Source organism: Nymphalis io, chromosome 14, assembly GCF_905147045.1.
Source record: "Nymphalis io chromosome 14, ilAglIoxx1.1, whole genome shotgun sequence".
NCBI lineage: Eukaryota > Metazoa > Arthropoda > Insecta > Lepidoptera > Nymphalidae > Nymphalis > Nymphalis io.
Window position 1 is genome coordinate 5,770,599 of NC_065901.1, and position 22,311 is coordinate 5,792,909.

The window sequence follows — 22,311 nt, forward strand, 5'->3', positions numbered from 1 at the left end:
TCAAATCGTTCTGGCTTCCATTTTAAGTCAAGAAACTTTCATTTCGCTTTGGAAAAAACGTAAACACCTGTACTAGGGTTTGTGTCCCGTTATGTCTCGTGTCTCAAAGTCCCGGGACCTTAACCAAATTTAAGAAATGTTAACCATCGCTTACATCACCAATGGGAACCAACCTTGGGAACTAAGATGTTATGCCCCTTGTGCCTGTAATTACACTGGCTCACTCTTTCAAACTGGAACACAACAATACCAAGTACTGCTGTTTTGCGGTAGAATATCTGATGAGTGGGTGGTACCTACCCAGACGAGCTTGCACAAAGCTCTACCACCAGTAAAACTGAATCATGATGTTATTTACAAAAGTCACTAATACTTCCAATTTTTTTTAACTACTGAGTTTACAGTTAGATTATTTCATTTAATCAAATTTAATTTATAATAACTTCACTAAGTCTTAGCATTATATACATATAAAATGTATTTATCTGTTATCTTGAGAATTAACCTGTGAATTCCTTAGACACCATTTAATGATTTAAACGATGGAATTTACTTTTATGGTCGATTAATGTTGATTAGGTATAACTAAAATGGTTAACTTGAAACTACAATTAACTAGGAGACCCGGGTCGTCCTGGGACTTTGACTCTGGGATGTCTCGAGACCTAAGACTTTGAAAATGTCGGGTCTTCCCAAACCCTAATCTGAACCTTTTCCGGTTGTGTTGGATTTCCGTTCTATCCCATTGGTTCACATATACACTGGCGCTCTGTAATACGAGTATATTCTGGGCATTTGGCTAATAAGTTAAAAATAGCAATCGTCATACTAAGTCATAAAGCATACCACAGTCCACAGTTTAATTTATCCCATTTTTATGTGTGTGAGTAATGGGAAAGGCAGATGGTATACCTGATAGCTTTAGATACAAAAAAATATAAAAGTAAGGTTAACCACGCCAGATGCGCTGCAACGATAGCACCTTGGCGTCATTAATTTTTTTTTGTAATAATAGAGCTATATAGCAAGATGTTAAATGTTTTAAAATTTATAGAATCAGTAAAGAAACCACTTAATATCTGATATTGATTAAGCACACATAATTATAGCTTATAAAGACAAATACTATAAGGTATAATTGTCATTGTTTTGTCGGTGTGTAAATCGGTCTGGTGGTTTTAGAAATTTGTATACGAATATTTTGGATATTATAATATATTCGATGCTTACTTAATATATACATCTGTAAAAAAAAATTCAATGAGAAAAGTTTTAATTTCAGATTCAGGAATGTTTAAATAGTTTTAGTAACTTATTTTTAAATTTGAAATGTATTTGTTACTTTTATTTAATTACCACTCGAGAAGTACAATTGAATAACCTTACAAATGACGCAAATATCTACTTGGATTTGTTATGTATTTTTTTATATGTTTATGGCTGCTGGAAACCGATTCCTGAATGTGAATTTACGCAATATTTAATGTTATCGTAGTTTTTATTATAATAATAATATATGTAGATATTTAATAATGAAAAGAATATTCAGTCCGATGCACGGACGCTTACGTACAATTGTGATGATGTTGATGGCTGGACCGACATTTTATATTTTTATGAATTTATCCAAACATAAACAAAAACTGCAAATCCCTTTTGTGGTACTTGTAGGGGTTTACGAAAGGAATGTCGATTTGTTACATATAAGTAGAATCTTGTTTACAAAATCTGAAAAATATAATTTGACTTAGAATATTAAATCTTTATCAAAATTAATGTAAGCTAGTTCTATAAATAGATTTATCATTTGCTCATACGAAAAAAAGAACAACTGTAATTTATTAAACTAATTACCTCAAGCGAAGCCTTAATTACACGCCCTTACAAAGTTAGCTTTTAATGAATTATAATAAAATGTAACATACGAACTATTGATTTTCCCGCGGCTGCCATTCGCCGTCAAACTGTTATACTCAATACTATGCATTATATTCTATCGCTAAACAGCAATACTTAACATTGTTGCATTCCGGTTTGAAGGAGTGGAAGTGGAGTGCCAGTGGAACTACAGGTACAAGGGTCATTACATCTTCTTTCCCAAGGTTGGTGGCGCATTGGCGATGTAAGAAATGGTTAATATTTCTTACATCGCGAATGTCTTTGGGCGGTAGTGATCACTTAACATCACGTGGTTTATTTGCCAGGCCTAATATCTATATATAAAAAACGGTTCTTTCATTGTTAAGAAGAAGGCTTAGAATTTATTCTACCACCTTGCTTCTGCGTAATATATGTATGTTTACAAGCAAGAAACGATTTCAAAAGTAATAACTGAATTTAAGCCCGCGATTTTCGATTACGATTCACGTTTTCTATCTATTCTAACTGGATCTTTCTCGTCTCGAAATCATAGTACGCCTTTATTAGTATGAACCCTTTTGAGGGATATCGCAAATGTTAAATTGGATCTATCTACGGATAGGAAATTTATATAATTCTTTATTACTTTTGCGGCTCTTTGTACTAAAATAATTTGGATATCTCGTAATACTACTTATTAAAATGAGGAGACTTTTTCTGTAACTAACTAGAAAAATTATCAAACACACAAAATAAACAGTAGTAGCAGCGCGTTTCGGAGTATTTAGCTTTAAATTTATATTATTAGATACGTAGCTATGCTTCACAGTATCATCCGCTTTAAATTTGGACTATTAACGGAAAAAGCACGAATTTATTGTACATGTATACATTTAATTAAATTCAACATAATTTGTTTTTTAAATAGCGAGGTCATTCGATAAAAATTGACCTTAACGCATGACTAATTTATATGTATCATTCTGAAATGGTGATTTTTCTTATAATTTTAGTCACGATCAAACCACAATGACTATATAACAAGCTACTATAAAAATAGTAGCTACAATTTATCAAGTGCTAATATCTGCATCGTAACTCGTAGATAATGAATGATAATGTATGAATCATACACATATCAGAAAGCGATAAACATTACAATTATCGTCTGATGAAGAAGGTTAATAGTATACTATGTTTTAATAATATGAAATGCAGGTTAAATATAATGAAACAAAGAATCAGACACAGAAGTATTGAAATTACTTATCATGGGGACGATATAGATAAGATATACCTACATAATATATCAATAAAAATTTTATATACTATTTTCACGCAATTAACCACAAACGAACAATCGTATTTGACTACTGAACGAAAATTGGCGAAACGATAAAACGATGTCATCGTTTTTTAAACTTGCCGCTGGCCACAAAGGTTTAGTAAGGTAGAAACAAAAAAAAATTAATCACACGTTTTTTTTATATATATGTAACTATTTTAAATAAAATGAAAAATAAAAATAATATTTAATTCATATTAAGCAAAGACAATTTATATTAAAAGACAATAAAAAATAGACATTTGGCAAGCGTGCTCTATCTTAGATTTCATCAGAACTTATTAACAGGTCGATTGAGGTCGATTGCATGCTTATAGTCCATAAAAAATCAAGAAAAATAGACATATTGGGAACATGTCACAATGTTTGTCCTCGCCAAAGATTTTTTCAGGTTACCTAAAAGATAATACTTTTCTGAAAACGAATAAAATCAAGAACATATATTTTTTCAATATTAAGGTACTCTTTAACAACTATTCATTCTAACAAAATCCTCATTAAATGATCACTATAAAAGGTATAGAATATTTCTTTGTTTTGTTTATTTATTTTGAACAATTTATACATATCATAAACAATATATAGGATAGTTACTACAATAGTATTGTAGTTAGTGTGTCGTAGCTACTAACGGCCTGCAATTCGATAGCACATTTATTTTTTATTTGTTCATATTATAATGTTTTATAATCATTTAGATACTTACTTTAGGCGCTGATATCTCGTGAAAAGAGCTCGGGCGCGGCGCTGGGCCGGCGGCGACGCAATCTACAGGAACGCTGTAGTCTGCACAAAGAGCCGCCTGGAACAAGGAAATAAATATTATTTTTTGTAACATCTACTTGCTTTTACTCTTCAACTAAAAACTTTGAAATATAATGCTTAATTATGTTAAAAATGTTTACAATGAAAATAAGTAGAATTCTTTTTATATAAATATTTCCAATACAATTTTTGGAGTCAATGTCAGACATTATTTAATAAAACAAAATATTTAATTATAAATGTTATAGTCTTAAAGAAAGTAGGCCATAGGCCGTTATGTGCAGCTTAAATAAGACAGCGCCGTTTTAAGAAAAAAATGTGATATACCCTACTTTTTCACCCTTATCGCCCTTTAAGGATTACATATTTCATCCATTTTCTTAATTAATTGTAGGTAATTAATAAATAATAGACAAAACAATGAAGCTAGTTAATTATTGAAAGAGATGTTTAATTTATCTTTTTCTTGTTAAAGGCGAAATACATCAGCTTTGTTATAAAAAAAGAAAATTCTTAAATGTGGTAAGCCGACAAAATTAAATGTTAGGAATGCGAGCCTATTTTGGGGATAATATATGGTTCAGGGGTTTCTATTTAATATCTCTCATAATTGGTTTCAAAGCACCATCGGTATTCAATTTAAAGAGTAAAACAAACAAATCGGGGCAGCTAAGTATCGTTCAAAACCAATAAAAGCGCGGGGCCTAGAACCCCATTACAAGAAGCTGAGATTAATTGGACGCAATTATCTTTTTGTTTTGCCTTAAAATTAAACCGTCTTTTAACATTAATTATAACCTTGCTTTGTTTAACTGTTAAAAGCTTCACTAACTTATGCTCCTTAAATGTCATATATTATATCTATCATAATGTTGTAAATGCCTCAATAATTGTTACTTGAATTGTAATATAATGTTCATTTAAGATAAATATTTAAAATATGTTGTAAAATCTTCACTTTAAAGTCCTTTGAGAGAGCATTTTAGATTTTGTCAATAATTTGACGGCTAAGTCAATAGCTGTGATGTTATGACGCCGCATACTTCTGATATTGAGTTATGCAGACAGGCTGCAGATGGGCTTCTATATTAAACGTCTGGCTATTTCTTAGTGACTGCAAATATTATCATATGTACGTAATCACTAACGCAAAATCTCTTTATACCAAAATATATATTGGATATATTAACAAATTGTTGTCAAAAAATTTTGTAATTATATACTATGTTATAAAAGTATTATAATTTTCACTTAATGTAATACAGATTATAATATTTATAAAGGGATGCTGGAGATATTTCAATGGTGACGTAAATTAGACCCCTCCATGATGAAGGGAATATGTCTTCCTGAAACACGTTGAGCATCCCTCAACAAATAATAATTTCCATTCACTTAGTAGTAAGCATATCATTCATATTACAATAAATATAGGTATATGATGCAAACTATAATACAATCGCAGAACACTAAAATTTTCCAACATTTCATTACTCCTCCCACAAAATCTCTCACAATAGACAATATTGCTATAACGAGTAAAAATATTTCAACGACACCGCTCAAATCTCAACAGCTGGATCTCAATGAAAGCATTTAATAAAAATGAGAGACGAGCAAGTTATGATAAAGAACTTCGGGATCTCCCAAACAATTCCAGTTTTCTTTCATAGTAAATCAAGTTTGTCCTACAAAAGGCACGTATTCATAGTCCTTTCATCGTCTCCCCAGCAATCAGATTATCATAAGTCACAGATCAGCGGAGCGTGGAGATAAAATTATCGGTGACAAAGGGACGGTTAATTGTTTTATCAACTGTATACGGTTCACTGCACTAGATGACAAAGTTGTCTAATTTTTATCGGAACATTTCAAAAACAGCATAAGCAAATTTTAAGAATTCTAATTTTGGAAATAACTCTTGAAAAAACAATTGTAGGCAACAGACCCATTTATTATGGCAATATTCGATAAAATATCTTGACCCTGTTTGGAAAATTAAGCATGAAAGTGCTCGAGGTATTTTGATTCTGCAAAACAACCGATATCTTTTGATCTTATTGATTTTTGCTGAACGCTGACACGGTTGATTCATTGACCGCTAACTATGACGTTACTCGTATAATGGTGTGGAAAACTTTGTATGGTTTGAATATTCATTGAGTAAAAATAATCCGTACCTTATTTTTATACATACACTTTATATTTATACATTTGTCCTACAAAGTATCAATACTGTAGGTATTGAAATCACTTAAAGAAATAGTTACACATTATTAAATAATTTATATTTTGAACAGCTTGTGACTTTGTATCTAAAAATTATGTTTTCGTACTTCATTGCATTACTGACAAAATAATATAATGAAATTATTACACAAGCTGTCAGTTCCTGTATAATTTTCTCTCTATAAAATGACAAAACAGATTTTTTAAAACACATAAATACGTTATTTATATTTTTAATCAAAATATTTCATATGAAGTTCAGTGGTTTTAATAATAAGTATAACGAAGTGCACTCAAGATATTGATGGGGACTTTAGACCTCTCTGACACTATTTTTGTTGGTGGTAAGTGGTCTCTTGTGCCAATAGTGACACTGGGTCACTCATACTAGAAAAACAAAACTTATTGATGAGTACGTGGTACCTTCCCAGGCGGGCTCACGCAAGGCCCTACTACCAACTTTATCAAAACCATCTACTTAAAGTGTTATTCTTTTAAGCACATCAAGACAATTAACGGTTTTTTCGTATAACAGAAGTTTGTCGTGATAAAAAATTACAAATATATAAAGGTAGTTAGTTAGTTAGCTACATATAAATAAAATCAAATTTTTCAATCTCTCTTTCCGTCCATTTCGTACCCTTTATATATAAAAAATATAAATATATATAAATATATCCTCTATATATAAAAAATCCTTCTTAGTAGTTACGTCATAAAATATAAATAATCTTAAAATTATATAGTCCTAGCAATTTTTTTACCTTCAGTAGATTCGGGTCGGCATTGATATTTCAGTCAACATAATCTTTGATACGAATATGTATAATATAGATAAAAAATATAGACAGACATTAATTTATACACATACATATATGTATGATTTGTATTCCATAATATTTTTGAGAGCCCAGTACAATTAAAATGATATTCATTTTTTGTTTGAGCGTAAAATATTCAATGTCACGTATAAAAGAGATGATACATATGAGATCAATAGGTTTCAAATTATTTATTATTATTCTGTAATGCATCGTTTTTTTATATCAAAACCTACGTCATTCTACTAGAAGTCATTGTTAATCCTTTATTGCTATTATACATCCATTATTTATATTATTAATTTATACTTATTGTTATTTCTATCTAACAATACATCGCTTAAATGCTTGAACAAACACCGCTTGTAATCCATGGGTCAACATAAGTCAATGTCACACGTGTTGCCATGTAACATAGGATTTGCTAGTGTGTTTAGCGCCTAGACTATTTAGTTTGGAATTTAGATTAGGGCCTTACACACGAGCTTTTTCAAGAGTTGATTATTTATTTGTTGTTAGTTTGTTTATTGCATATAATTAAAACAATAGTACTTTAAGAAACTTTAATTACAAATAAGTAATTTAAATTAATTTAATGGAGTGGTAATAAAATATAATATCGGACAATAATGTTGTAAATTAATTAATGATACAACATTTGACATATATTAAATAACTAAACAATAAGTAATAAATAACTATAAAATATATATAACCCAAAACATATATGTTGACAATGAACTAGTTGACTCGTTTTAAGTAAATAAGTCATGTAATCTACATTTTATTTGTTATGTAATAAAAACAAAAACGAATACGACAATAAAATAAAAAAGACATTATCTTTTTTGTTCCTTATAATATTTTAAATTTGTCAGTTAGTAAATTATGTATTATAAACACATCGTCTCGTTATCGCTCTAGTAAACAAACATGGCGTCGTAATCCAGGTCTCGATATAAGATGTATCTACACAACCATATCTAAACTGTTGTAGGTAGTATGTGAGTACAATGCCTATCATGTACGCATATCATATGATCACTCCGCTCTGAAATGTAAACTAAGCATAATTGTTCTTATCTGTAAATTTTGTATAATGTTTAGAATATTCATACATATGTATTACTATGAAATTATATCATGAAATAATTTACGATAGCGTCTAATGATAGCGCTTATAGATACACGTTTTTGGTTTTTACCTATATCTTGCTATAAAATATTTCATAAGAAGTAATTATTGTGTGTTATATTAATCATAATTATGTGGATTAAAATTTTAAAGCAAAGCAAATACACTTCAGCTTCCCAATTTAAAGATTTATATTTAGTCAATATTTAAATTCTTCGTTGTTGTATAATATATATATATATATAAAATTTTAAAATTATATTTTAATTATATATTAATTAGATATTGAGAACAAAAATAATAATGATTTTCACAACACGCGAATTGAATTCGATTGATAATTGCATAACAAACGCCTCAAACCTTCAGCAGTTTTGCTTAATAATAAAATATTTAATAGCTTTAAGACGAAATCGTGTTCCATCTTATATAGTTCAGACCAATTTATTATAATTTAGACAATCGTGTAAAATACTCAAATCGACTTTAAAACAAAAGTCATGATTTCAACTCCATAACAATATCATTCAATTTAAATTTGATTTTTACTTGATGAGTTAAGTTAGGGTTTTATACAAGCCAGTCGGGGTAGGAACCTCCCACTCATCACATATACTACCGCCAAACAACACGGATTTTTCCTTGAATATTATCGGGCATTAAGAACAAAATGCATTTAGTCGAGTTTATTAGAAGTTTGACCAGTACCAGTAACAGCCTGTTAATGTCCCTCAGCTGGGCTAAGGCCTTAAGGAGCTTAGTCCACCACGCTGCTTCAATGCGGGCTGGTGGAATACACATGTGGCAGAATTTCAGTGAAATTAGACACATGCAGGTTTTCTCATAATGTTAATACAAATTAAGCACATGAAAATTCAGTAGTGCTTGCCCGGGTTTGAACCCACGATCATCGGTTAAAATTCACGCGTTCTTACCACTGGGCCATATGGGCTTTTCAGAAATTTGAAACTCGTGTAAAATAATCCTATTAAGTTTTTTATTAATCGTTTTGTTTTTATCTATTATAATATGTATTGTTAAGATAACACTTTCAGTTGAATGATAAATATTATCGCAACCGTATTTATTAATTTTTTTAAAATATATATGATATCAAAATATATATATCATCATATAATCAAAATTATCGATTTCAACTAGTTACTGTATTGTTTAGATATTACTTATAAAATATATCAAGATTTTTTTTAATTATTTTTTTCGTGTTATATTTGAGTAAGACTTACGTTTTTAATAATTTATTTATCACGGTAATAAAAAATTGCGAGGAAAGATTAATTATTTATTACTTCGTAGGAAAATTAATTTAAGAGAATATATAACGAAACCATTTTATGATATTATTTATTTCTTTAAAATATTATAACACAAAGGTTTAGTAAAAATCAATATATTATAACAACTACGAGAATTTTTTTTCTATAAATCTCATATTGTTTCATCTTTAGAATTCAGAAATTTAATTTTCTTTTACATACGGATAGCCAAACTGAATCGACTTCGTTTGGTACAACGGAAGCACGAAGCGTAACAAGTAAACACACTCACTTACGTGTTTATAATATTAGTAAGGATTACAATATAAAAATTCCAAATCAATCTAAAGTAGGCGTGTATCCAAAACAAAACATACTAAACGCGTTAAAGATTTATTTTTTTATTTAAAATTCGTGAATTAACTGGTTACCCTTTTAAATGTGCATTCGATGCCGGCTCGTTTACTTGATATATAAGCGTATGTAACATACATGTGGTTGGAGTGTTGTAGGCGGAGGTGCATAGCTGAAATACTAGACCGTCTGAAATTTAATTAACAACCCCATCGATACAGCTAAGCCCTTCCATTAGGTTTAGGTTTAGATAACAATTAATATATAATTTACATACTATCTAATATATGCATAATAATTAATGATGTTCATTTGCTTTAAAATATTTTTTTATTAATACTTTATTTTAAGTTTGCATTTTTAAAAGAAATACTATTGCAAGTCAATATGAAATGAGATGTTATTGATATATTTGTTTTGATTGTTGTAGGATGAGTAAGATATGACTACTAGATATTAACGAATTGTCATTTTGTTTTATTAATTTATTCCTATACAAACCGTGGCAACCTATTTTTAAGTATTTTTAAATTAAATAATATAAAAATTCTCTGGATGAAAAATGAACCAGCGTTTCAGTCAGCGGCGATAAGGCTTTAATTTTTCAAAGACATAATTAACTCACTTCAATGTTTACCGCGGCGCTGTTTCCATGACATCCATAAAAATATATACTGATTCATTACAACTTTAGTATGCAAAGATTATTTTGTTTATATTCGAAATGATTTATGTACATAATAGTGCTATTATTAACCAACCAAGAGATAAGATAGCAACCTTGCCATTTATGTCTTTATTGATAAAGCAATTCACATTGAAAGTGAGTAATAGATAAAATAACTCAAGACTAGATGGCGCCTTTTTTGTTATTTTTTTTTTGTTAAACTATTCACTTAGTTATTAATCTATCACTGTCAGCGACAGCTTCTAAATGACAATGTCATCTTGTAAATGACAAACGCCTCTCAATTTAAAGAGAAGGCTTGGAGCTTGTTTCACGACGCCGGATTACTGTGAATAAACGGATATATATTTAACAGAATTTCATTATATACAGGCTTCCTTACGTTGTTTTAGTTAGCCCCAATTCAATCCCCACCACATACACAGATCGAGCGCCACGACCGTTTTTATCATGCATTATAAATATGCTTTTCGTTCTTCGGTTATGATCTATGTTTTATCTCCATTAATTTTCCACCACTCTAGGATCCCCGGTAGAGATCTTTCGTAAGAGATAGATAAGCCTGTGTATACTTCTCTTATAGTAAATAATATTTAAATAAATAATTATGATAAAAATCTCAACATTTGACACACACAAAGTAATAAGTTTATTTTTATTTGAAATATGTAGATTACATTCGACCCTGAAAAACTGAAGGGGTTACGTCATGAGGTCGTAAGTCAGAGATTACCTAATTTGTTATAAAAAAAACATTACTAATTACCAAACATTACCTAATTTGTTATGCATATATACATTACAACTCATTATTAGCACCTTCAAAGTGGGACGTTAAGATATTATCTACGAGATAAAATATGAATCCATCAGCAATGCATTCAATAATCGTCAAATTATATAATAATAAAATACCTGCATGCATAATTTAAAAAGTTACCACGAGTAAGCGATCATATCGGTGCAATAATACCGCAGAACCATAGTAATTTAATTACCTGTTCTAATCTACTTCAACAAACACATAATTGATCCTTATAACTTTTGTGATAAAGAACAAATTCGCTCAAAATTTTTCCGAGAGACGTCGCATTTGAGTATCATGATTGGATAATGCTTTAAATGGATTACGATGTTAAAGTGCTCGGTTGGTGGTTGCAATGAGAGTAAATTACTAATGCAGGTTCGTCGCTCCGCATTTAGTCTAGTCATCAGATGACTTAAAATTAATTAGACACTGCCATTAAAAATAATATTGCATTTAAAAATTCATAAATGCTATAAATCTAGCTTAAAGTCTATAAATGTCGTCAACTTGTATGTCCACTTATTAAATGCTGACTTAATATTTACAATATATTTGTTTAATTTTTGTTATTAGTATTTTTTAAGTCCACTAAAATATTTAAACTTAGTTTGGTAAGAGAGTCCTGTTCAATAACTGCTTTATGGTTTGACAGAATAATTGGAGTAGCTAGTTATTTGTGTAGCAACATTTATTTTTTAAAAAAAAAACATACCAATTATTTTATTGAGGTTAAGGAATAAATTATTTTTATTAATCACAAAGGTAAAACTGAATCGATAGAGTATGTATATATTATCTCAGATATCTGAAAGTATTATTTATTATTTTTGTCTTTTATATATTATCACGATGATAATATTATTTTATAAAGATTGTTGGCTTCGAAAAATGTGATTAAAATGATTTGTTACCACAGAGAATAATAACTTAAACGAGATAATCGGATTTAAGCATTTATTATAATTTAACATTCGAGGTATGAAACAGAGTCATGTCCAAAGGGTAACGAATGGAAACAACTTTAATTTCCGTTAAATTAACATTTCGAATGTCGCCAAGGCAGGAAGCGAAGCGCCCTTTGCATTAATACGAGCCTTTGTTAAATGCCTTACCAAACTTGGCTTAATAATTTATAGTATTAAATACATCCGCGTTATAAATGTACGCTTTCTTGGAATTATTTTGTAAAACAGATCTTTGCAAAGCATTTCATTAACAGATATATCAAACATTTAATTAGCTGATGTATCAAACTATCAATGAAATTAAATCTTTGATCATGATAAACAGCTTAAAGAAATTGATAAAATCTAATAGTTCTATAAAATCAATTTTTTTATAACAGCAAGAAAATAAGTCACATCAACTTTGTAATTGCGATCGTAAGCCAACTTTATTTGTTTTACTTCGCATTTATTTTAACTAGGAGACACGCTCATTTGCCAACTCATTAGCAAGTTTGAGCCTACACTGAAAGTATTGAGGCCGTCCGTCTCTTTCCTATCTCATTTAATGACACCGCATCGGGTTCTGAACTTCTACTCCCTCGCCGCAGACCACATTCAATCGAGTCGTGCGTAACCCTAACCTCAGACATCGGGAGCCCTTCAGGGATTCCTACCGAATGGTTTTAATTTCGCAACTGTTCAGAACATGCACAATGTATTAAGGAGATAAGAATGAACCTTGTATAGATTCAATAGAATGCATTCAGCCGGCCGGTATTCATAGAACGGGAAGTTGGATTGTGCTATTCAATGGAGGAAGCATAAATCGATACGTGTATTGATTTAAATTGCTCGCACAGTTTTACAAACTATTTATAGCATTTATTCGCCTTTTATCAAATCATTTACAACCCGAGGTAGTTTAGAGTTGGCATATGCATGTTATATTAATTTTACTTAAGGCTCTATCAATAATAACTTACTGCTTTGTGCTGGTTGGTTAAAGCGCTTAAATTCAATTAATTTAAGCGCTGAAACGTTTTGCATTCATAACTGAATCGGAATTTTGATCTGGAATTCGATCACTTTAGAATATTGCCGTTTACTTAACGTCATTTGATTGGTCGTAGGGTTGTGCACACAATCACTAAACATCAATAATTTGTATTGATATATTTCAATTGGAACTACGAGATAGTGTAATTATTGTATGAGTACAAGCAGGCATAAGAGATATTAGATCCCATGGAAGACAGTGTATTGTCAATCATAAAAAATGTGTATATTTCTTCGAGTACCTTTTACTTACCTTTACTCTTGTAGCTTGCTATAGCTAGCCTACAGATCTCGCGGACCAAGGACAGATTCAAATCTCGAGTAGTGGGCAATAAAAGTTATTCAGTAGCATTTCAATAGTATCTTAAGGATTTGTAATTTAGCAGTTTTTCACTCCCATTTTAAATTTTTTACATATTGAAGATTTTAGACATTATATTTTATAATTTAAATAAATACAATAATTATATATTGATAACAATAAAAGGAAAAGCGTTTAAGCATAAAAATAAGACAGAGGAAAAATGTCATCATTTTAGAACGCTATATATCATGATACACTCGTACATAATATAATAATAGAGGGCTGGTTTTCTCGCCATATTTCTTGTCATGCGTTTTCTTAAAGCATACCTATTACCAAAAAATATTTTGGTTACCTTCAATGGAAAGTCCTTAATGCTTTATCAATATTGAGTTCCTTTACCACTTAAACCGATCCCTAAGGCTTTTTATTCTGTTCCCACAGATACAAGTACAAGATAAAGCGTGAAAAATTATTCACATCATCTGATGATTTAAAAGTGTTTTCTGGTCGGGTAGCTTTATATTTCTCATAGCTCGCAGCATTGGGGCTGTAAGGGCTCGCGTTACATGCATTTATCAACTTGATGGGCCACTAGTCGATATCAGAGGTACTGATTTATTACTGTCAGTAAGTGCCCATCGCGTTTGTATGCTGTAAAATACGGTATCAAATTTATGTGGTGGAAATATTGCATGAACCATCATTAACATCGACTACGTTCGAACGCAATACTTAATAAAGTGCAAAGTTGTATATATCAAAACAAAATTAATTATTAAATTTATTTAAAATATTATCAATTATGTTTACGTCTTTTACCAAAATTTTTTTTTTTTTTATTTTCGTGCCATAGATTAATCTGCATAAGCAAATGTTAATAAGTTTAATTGTTAGTATAGTATGGTTTTAACAATATTAAGTAGCATCATCATCGTTTTAAAGTTTAATTGACGCGATAATCTTGGTACAAATTTAAGAAGATGTATGAACCAACTTTATATACACAAAGTAAGTATTATTTAGATTTCATTTTAATTCTTTAAGATATATTAATATACTCTAGACAAAGCCGAGATATCACCGTCACGGATGTGTAGTAGAAATGAAAATGAAAAACAAAATGTACTTTTAGTTCGGAAATGTTAGCGACAGATAGTTGTATGTGACATAACTTCAAAGCATATCAGTTTTTTAATATCAAAATACATCACGACTTTTTCCTGGAACTAAATAAATCACAATGACGCACAGGGAAACAATCCGTGTCAAATTCACTCACTTGCGCGTATGTCATCTTTTTTTTTTGTTTATTCTTTATTTGAACCCCGTGCACGGATCTTTTTGCAAACAGCCTGTATTACGCAGCAGACTGTTAACCCTTCAGCGTTTTGTTAGCAAACGACTACAGGTAGCTTGTGCCTTTAAATTTAAGGCCCTCTTAGCATTTTTATGAATAATGAACAGAAACAAATTTTTTTAAGTAACCAAGAACTAATATTATATCACATGGTAAAAATATGAGAATTATTTCTTCATAAAAATCATAAATTTTAAATAATACATAGCGAAAATCTGTTTCACACTACTTACTCTGAAACTAATCAATTGTATTTCATAAACATAGAATGTTTTTATCCAAAATATAATAAAAAACTATTCTTAACCCCAAATCAACAAATCAAAGAGTGGCTATTTAGTTAAATTTTAGTTAATTTGAACAATTTTAAAAAAAGTTTTAAAAATGTTTATTATTTATAAAATCATATTTATAACAAATAACTTTTTGAATATAAATGCCATTAATTTTTAGCATATTCTATTCAAGATAAAATATTTAAAAGTTAGAAATAATTAGTAATATTTAAAAATAATTTTGTTTAAAATATACGTATGACAAAACGTATAAGTGACTGCCGTGGTTAATCTGACCAAGGACACCATCATCATCATCATCACCAGTAGTACATCACAAGATAAAATTAAAAAGATGAACGTGTAATAACAATATTCTAATAAATTATAATACCAAAACAGTTATCTGAACTATTCATATTTATAATTCATCAATTAATGTATTAAGCCCTATTGTTTATATACGTCTTGCTTATGAGATGCCATATTTTATTATACTGGGTAAACTTAAACAGCCTTCTTCTAAGAAACGCCTAGTTGTGAAACTGGTTTCACTATAATGTGCTGATTTATGAGGCAAGCAAGTTTTTGATATCTTGACTCATTCGACATCCGGATTTAGGATTTATTGTGGAATTCAAACTAGGGATAGAAATGATATCATCTAGGGATAGAAAAAATAATAACTAATTATTTTAATTATATTTGACGACTGAAGACAAATTATTATATATATAATTATTATCATGAAAAAATAACATAGCGTTATCGACTCGAAAACTGTAAGGGAAAGAAAAACCAAAGACGTGCGTCTCAGATAATAAACATGAGAGTTTGAAATTGTTTGCATCAACAAGCTAACAATACAGCAAAATTTTGATCCCATTCAAAATAAACTCAACGTGACAGTTTAAAAGCTACTACCGAGAGTGTCGAGATGACAAAAAAAAACAGACACAAAGAAGACATGACAATAGCAGTCAACGTCATTTCCAAGCCATCGTTGTGGTACTTTGAAGAGTTGTAGATCATTGCAACGCGTTGAAAGCATCTCAAACAAAAGACAGTGGTGTCACGCTGTACAGATTTATACGTCGCTCCATTTCAATATGCGGCTGCTAGGACGAATATTGAAGGAAAGAAACTTTTCTCTGATTAGAGCTCTCGTCCTCGATCCTATAATTACCATGATTAGTGGTTTCTCTGTAACTTCGTTTGGTTTTTAACCGTTAGCTAAATTAATAAAAAATCAGAACATTAATTTTTCTGATCAAAATTATGGTCTTTGCCATAAACATATCTTTTTGGTGATGTTTTCATTTGTGAAATCAAAAAAATCCTATCGGATTATTTTGAATGTCGCTTAAATAAATAAATCACACTTTAAAATATTATTTTTTACTAAAAGAAATTTTTAAGAATGCTATTTCTTAATTTTACAGTGCCTGCAAAATTTACTTTTCCCTAAGCACTTAAATATGTCATGGTACTAAAATGTTATTGCGAAAAAGTTATGAATTATTTTTATATTTCCAGTTGCAATATAATATTTTCGCTTAGTAACGTCTTTGATATTGCGAAATATACATTTTTTGTTTCTAGATATAGAAACATTACATAAAATTTTATATTAAACAGAAGCTTAATATTCGAATTTGATTTCTGAACGATATTACAATTGAATTTTATAAAAGAATTTTCAAGTTGCAAAGCCGAACTCAATTCTCATTAAATTTTAGTTATTAATTTGAACTCAGCGTGTCGCTAGACAGGCTATGTTAAACGCGTTACCACTAATAGTGGTTTTCGTGATTGCGGTTGTTTTTGTCATAAGATGAAATTATTTCTAACTCACTTTCCTCATTCCTGCAAATAATTGTCGAGGGAGCTGTTACGTTGTTAAAATGAAATTGCTTTTGATTCAGTGCGTCTATTTGTGTTTATATAAAGTGCGAATCGTTTATTAAATTAACAATCAACGACAACTCTGCTTAATGTTATTAGTTAAAATTTTAGTCAAATTAAATTATCTTTTTCTATTACATCGTGTTACTTACCTAATATATAAACGTATTATAGAATCATATTATGGAATCGTATAAGTATTTGAAATGTTGCTTAGCCAGCTATATGGGATATTTTTACTGATATCCTTGACTAAATATATAGCTTCAGGCAATATTATCTATACGTTTCAATATGTCTATCGGAAGCCAGTGGATGGATTTTAATAAAAGTTGGAACTTTGATCATGATTGGGATTTTTTTTGCACAAAAATAAATAACGCTACAGGCGTATATACCTATGTAGTTTATTAAACATACATTCAAACTCTCGTAACATAATTGTAAGGTGACTACTTGACATCTGAATAAAAGTTTACCGATTTAAAAACATAATTAAGAAAATAAAACATGTTTTTATATGTTTTTGAAAGGCTAAGTTGAGATTTTATGTTATTAGATAATAAAAAAAAACGTTTAGTTTAGTTTTTTTTCTGTACAGTGTACTTAAAAGCGGTTGTTAAAAATAATATAAATTCAAAGATTATCCAGTTTTCACTTGATATGTGTTTATAATTTCGTGCTCGTGAAAGGAATCATCGCGAATTATAAAATACGGTTACAAGTGTATTAATTGCAATTTAATTCCAGAATAGTAGAATGAGTTTCAAATATTCTCCTCCAGAGATAAGGGAAGACTCTGTAGCCGATATTCAGGCTGTTAATTTTTTATATTCCAAACACGGGAGTATCCAATTAACGCGGCTAGAATGGAATTAGACGAAAAATTCCGATTTCAATTAACGGTAGCTTGTACCATATAGGCGACATAGAAGGGAATTGGCTAGCACGCGACACGGTGGCTAAATTGCTGGAAACTGTTCGTGGAATATATTTTATTTTGCCACCGTTGTAATCCTACCGACGCTGTTAACTACTGCCGACGATGCTTTTTTGCCGAAAACACATTCTGAAACAGGAAACCTTAATTGCGGAATTGTTTTTTTCATTCTTTTTTTTTTTTTTTTTATAGAATAGGAAGGTGGACGAGCATATGGGCCACCTGATGGTAAGTGGTCACCAAACGCCCTTAGACATTGGCATTGAAAGAAATGTCAACCATCACTTATAGCCAATGCGCCACCAACCTTGGGAACTAAGATTTTATGTCCCTTGTGCCTGTAATTACACTGGCTCACTCACCCTTCAAACCGGAACACAACAATATCAAGTACTGCTGTTTTGCGGTAGAATATCTGATGAGTGGGTGGTACCTACCCAGACGAGCTTGCACAAAGCCCTACCACCAGTTCGCTTGACAATTGTTACTTTATATAGTAGCTGTTGTGCCCTTACAGTAACAGCCTGTAAATGTCCCACTGCTGGGCTAAGGCCTCCTCTCCCTTTTTGAGGAGAAGGTTTGGAGCTTATTCCACCACGCTGCTCCAGTGCGGGTTGGTTGTGCCCTTAACGCTTACTTAAATATTTGTATTTTATTGCATGTGGGATACTCATTTAAACATAAAAATATATTATCTACTATTATTTTCTGCAACAGATACTTCTTCGAACAAAAATAAAAGTGGAAAATAATATTATTTGTAAAAATAAACACGACAAAAGATTCTCTCGTCGTAGACACACTTTCAAAAACTTTAACATTAAAAAGGGTACAACATAAAAGCATTATCCTCGTGTCAGATAGGTAAAAGGAGGAGTAAAAACCTTAGCTAGGGAACCAACATGTGTCCAATTGGCTCTTAAAGTGTTTCCCTACTTTTGTCTGAGCATAATCGTTTTCCTGCATTCCCTTCGCAAAGTCTAAAAATATGAGGCGGATTTCGTCTAATTGCTATAATAGTACCTAAATACGGAACTTATATTACTGCATTTTCTAGCTAAGAGTTTGAAAGACCGGTGAGCTTTTACGCGGTGTTAGCTTTTAGTTCTTTTTTTACATTAAAAAATAATAATATATTGCTTCAAGAAATTGCTAGAAGTATAGAACTAAGCGCAAAGCTCATGATAAGCTAGATATAACATTAATCCGAACGGGATCCTGTATTGAATCTGACTATAACGTCGCTAGGCGGCCCGAATATCGAAGAGTTATTGAGTTTTTGCAAAAGCAATAAAGTATCGTATGAGTCGACCTATTATATTAAAAAATACATAATAATATATTTGTATATTATCAAATATGTTTTTTAGAAAGTAAAATATTCTAATGGATATGTCATTACCCAAACACAATTATTTGCGTCACTATAAGTATAAATATCATGTATGAACAATAGAGCCAGTAGCGAATAAATATTTAAAATACTGAAATCATCACTGTCGTTTCAGAGGGTTTTATATTGAAAAAAATCTCCTTTATTTTACTGTAGGCAATTAAAAGTAATAATAATCGATCGATCGTGTTGTTTTGAATGTACACAAAATATTATTGCTTTAAAGGCGAAGTATTGAAGGTCTGAATGTCCAAGGTTTGGCGGCTACTTATAAATTATATTTAAGGCATTTTATTTTTGTGATTAAAGAAAATGATAAAGAAGACGTTATTTATAATACATACAATATTTATATCTGTATGTGAATTTATTAGTGAAAAAAAATCGCAATAGAACGACGTTTGCTCCGTTACAAATTACGACTAAGATACTATTACGGTTATCCGATATGGAAAAATTCACATAAGATTTGAAATGAAGCTGACACAACCAAACAATAATAAAGTAGAAGCCATTCTTTGTTTGAACCTACTAAAGACGTATCAGCACGATTTGAAATAATCGCAAAACATTAGATGGTATCTGAAATCTTATATAACTTTTATATACTTAATAAAGTAATAAATTATTATATTTCACACTAACATAGTTCTAGTTTTACTGGTATCAAACTCCCACTCTTGGTTGAATACTAAGATTTTGTTATAACTAATGAAGTAGCGTGGGTAGATATTGCCAAACGGCATTCATCTACATTCCTAATTTGTGTAGCAATTAAACGTATCTTAGCAAAAAAATATACATCGTGAGTGAATAATAGGAAAGAATAAGGAAATATTTTGATTACTTTTTTTTTAGATGGTTAACTTTGATCGCTTTGATCTCACCCATTTTATTAACGATGCATTGAAAAGTCATTCTATTTTTCTCCACGATGGATAATTCAGTTTATTTAAATGAAAAAGGTTTTATTAATAATAAATTTCGCTCCTTTGAACATAGGTTGCTTGCAAAATCGATTTCAAGGTAGACTCGTATGAGGTCTTCTTTAAAAAAAGAACACGGAATATCACATACAGTTAAGTGATTTCCACGATCCAGACGCACTTGGTAGAAAATTGATATAAACCTGTTGTGGGGCTTGCTCCGCTTGCTCAGGTGACGACGCTGACTTATTTGTTTTTATATGCGAACCAATTTCATCTTTATTTACATAAGTATAAGGTTTATATCAGACCGCTATATCCGAGAAAAATAGTCAGATATATGTACTTTGCTGTAATTTCTTAAGAATAAATATTGTTCACAAGTTGAGAACAAGCAGTGTGAAATAACCCGCACTTGAGAACGCGAAGTTTGTTTACACGCTTTAAATATTTAAGTAAACGTCTCCGTTTTTCGAGATATTAATCGCGGACCCTTTTTTAGTTTGGATATACACATTTGAATGCTTATAAATATTTATTTACAATCATTTTTGACTTGAATTCGAATATTTTTATTATATAGATTTGATCATCAATTCTAAAACCATAAAACAACTATCCGGCTCGAAGGACCATAATTGAAAGCGTATTCTATAAGATCAGAATTCTGTTCACATTGAGAGAAATGTCCGAGTAACGAAGACAAATCAAAGTCTCGCTGACCTGATGGGTATGGCACGGATGGACACCCTTCTAAGACAAGAGACAGAAAGCCATTAAGTCGAGATAGTAGTATTTATCTTTGTGTCCCCCATCTAAGGTGAGGTGACGTAGCTGTTTCCCATTAAGGGATAGTGGTTTTGTAAATAAATTTAGTTTTTTTACCTGTTTTATAAATATATGGAGGGTAATGTAAACAGATTTTGTTTTCATCGATAAGACAAATAAAAACTGCTTATATTTAATCCCGCATTTTTAAAACTGTATTATTAAAATTTTGAATAAGCTCAGACGCTATTAAAATCAAGAAATTTCGCATTTTATTTATATTTTTCAACAAAATAATTGTAATGGAATTACAGTCTTAACTTCCACCTAAAGCCAGTGCGGAAGAACATTGCGTTTATTTACCGAGCCTTGTAAGAACGCCGAGCATTGTTATGTTTCCTTTCCTTCCCAGACTATTTAACAAACATCTTACTTTTACTTACGCGGTAATTACTCCCGCCTCATTGTCTACTGCTTCATGATAATCATTGTTCTTGAATAACTCTGAGTTGCAAAACTTTACAGGCATTTATTTTAAGATACTTATGACTTTCGAATTTTTAGTGTACGATGCGAGTAGAGAGGATAACGAGTTCCCAGTGGTTAGGTTAGTACAAGTAAATCTTAAACGATGATTGCGGGTTAAAACTCAAGAAAGTCCTTCCTTCCAATGAAATTTTTTGTGCCTTTTTGTGCTTATAATTAATCTCGGCGATGAAGGAGATCATTGTAAGGTAACCTGCTTGCGCCTGATGGAAATCTGCCAATTGCATGACCTATTCATTCAAGCAATTCTCTTTAGCATTAGCCCAGAAGTGAGACATTTACACTTTAATGAGGGTATGTACATATTTAAGCGATCTAATTAACATGCAAACCGAGAAAGAATTTGCCAATGGACATTTTGACATGTAGTTATGTTAAATTTTAATATTAATTAAAATATCCATTATCGCTGGCGATCAATTGGCATAGTCAAACAACATATTAAATGAGTTTAACGGGATTCAGAATATCGTTTAAAAAGGGTAATGTTGTTGTAGTTATCGCTATCATAAGTGTGATTACGATTTGTGAAGAAATATATTTGATTTTTTTCGGTCGGTAAATTAAATTCTTTATTTTACTATTATAGTTATTTAGAGTTATATTGTA

At 30.5% G+C, this 22,311-nt stretch overlaps 1 protein-coding gene across 1 annotated transcript in view; it reads right to left on the reverse strand.

Annotated features, from left to right (window-relative positions):
• LOC126773496 (uncharacterized) overlaps positions 1-22,311 on the reverse strand; it is a 183,087-nt gene that overhangs the window by 28,312 nt on the left and 132,464 nt on the right. Inside the window, exon 3 of the mRNA XM_050494447.1 lies at positions 3,912-4,007. Within this exon, the coding sequence (XP_050350404.1) occupies positions 3,912-4,007 (96 nt within the window). The remainder of the gene's footprint in view (positions 1-3,911; positions 4,008-22,311) is intronic.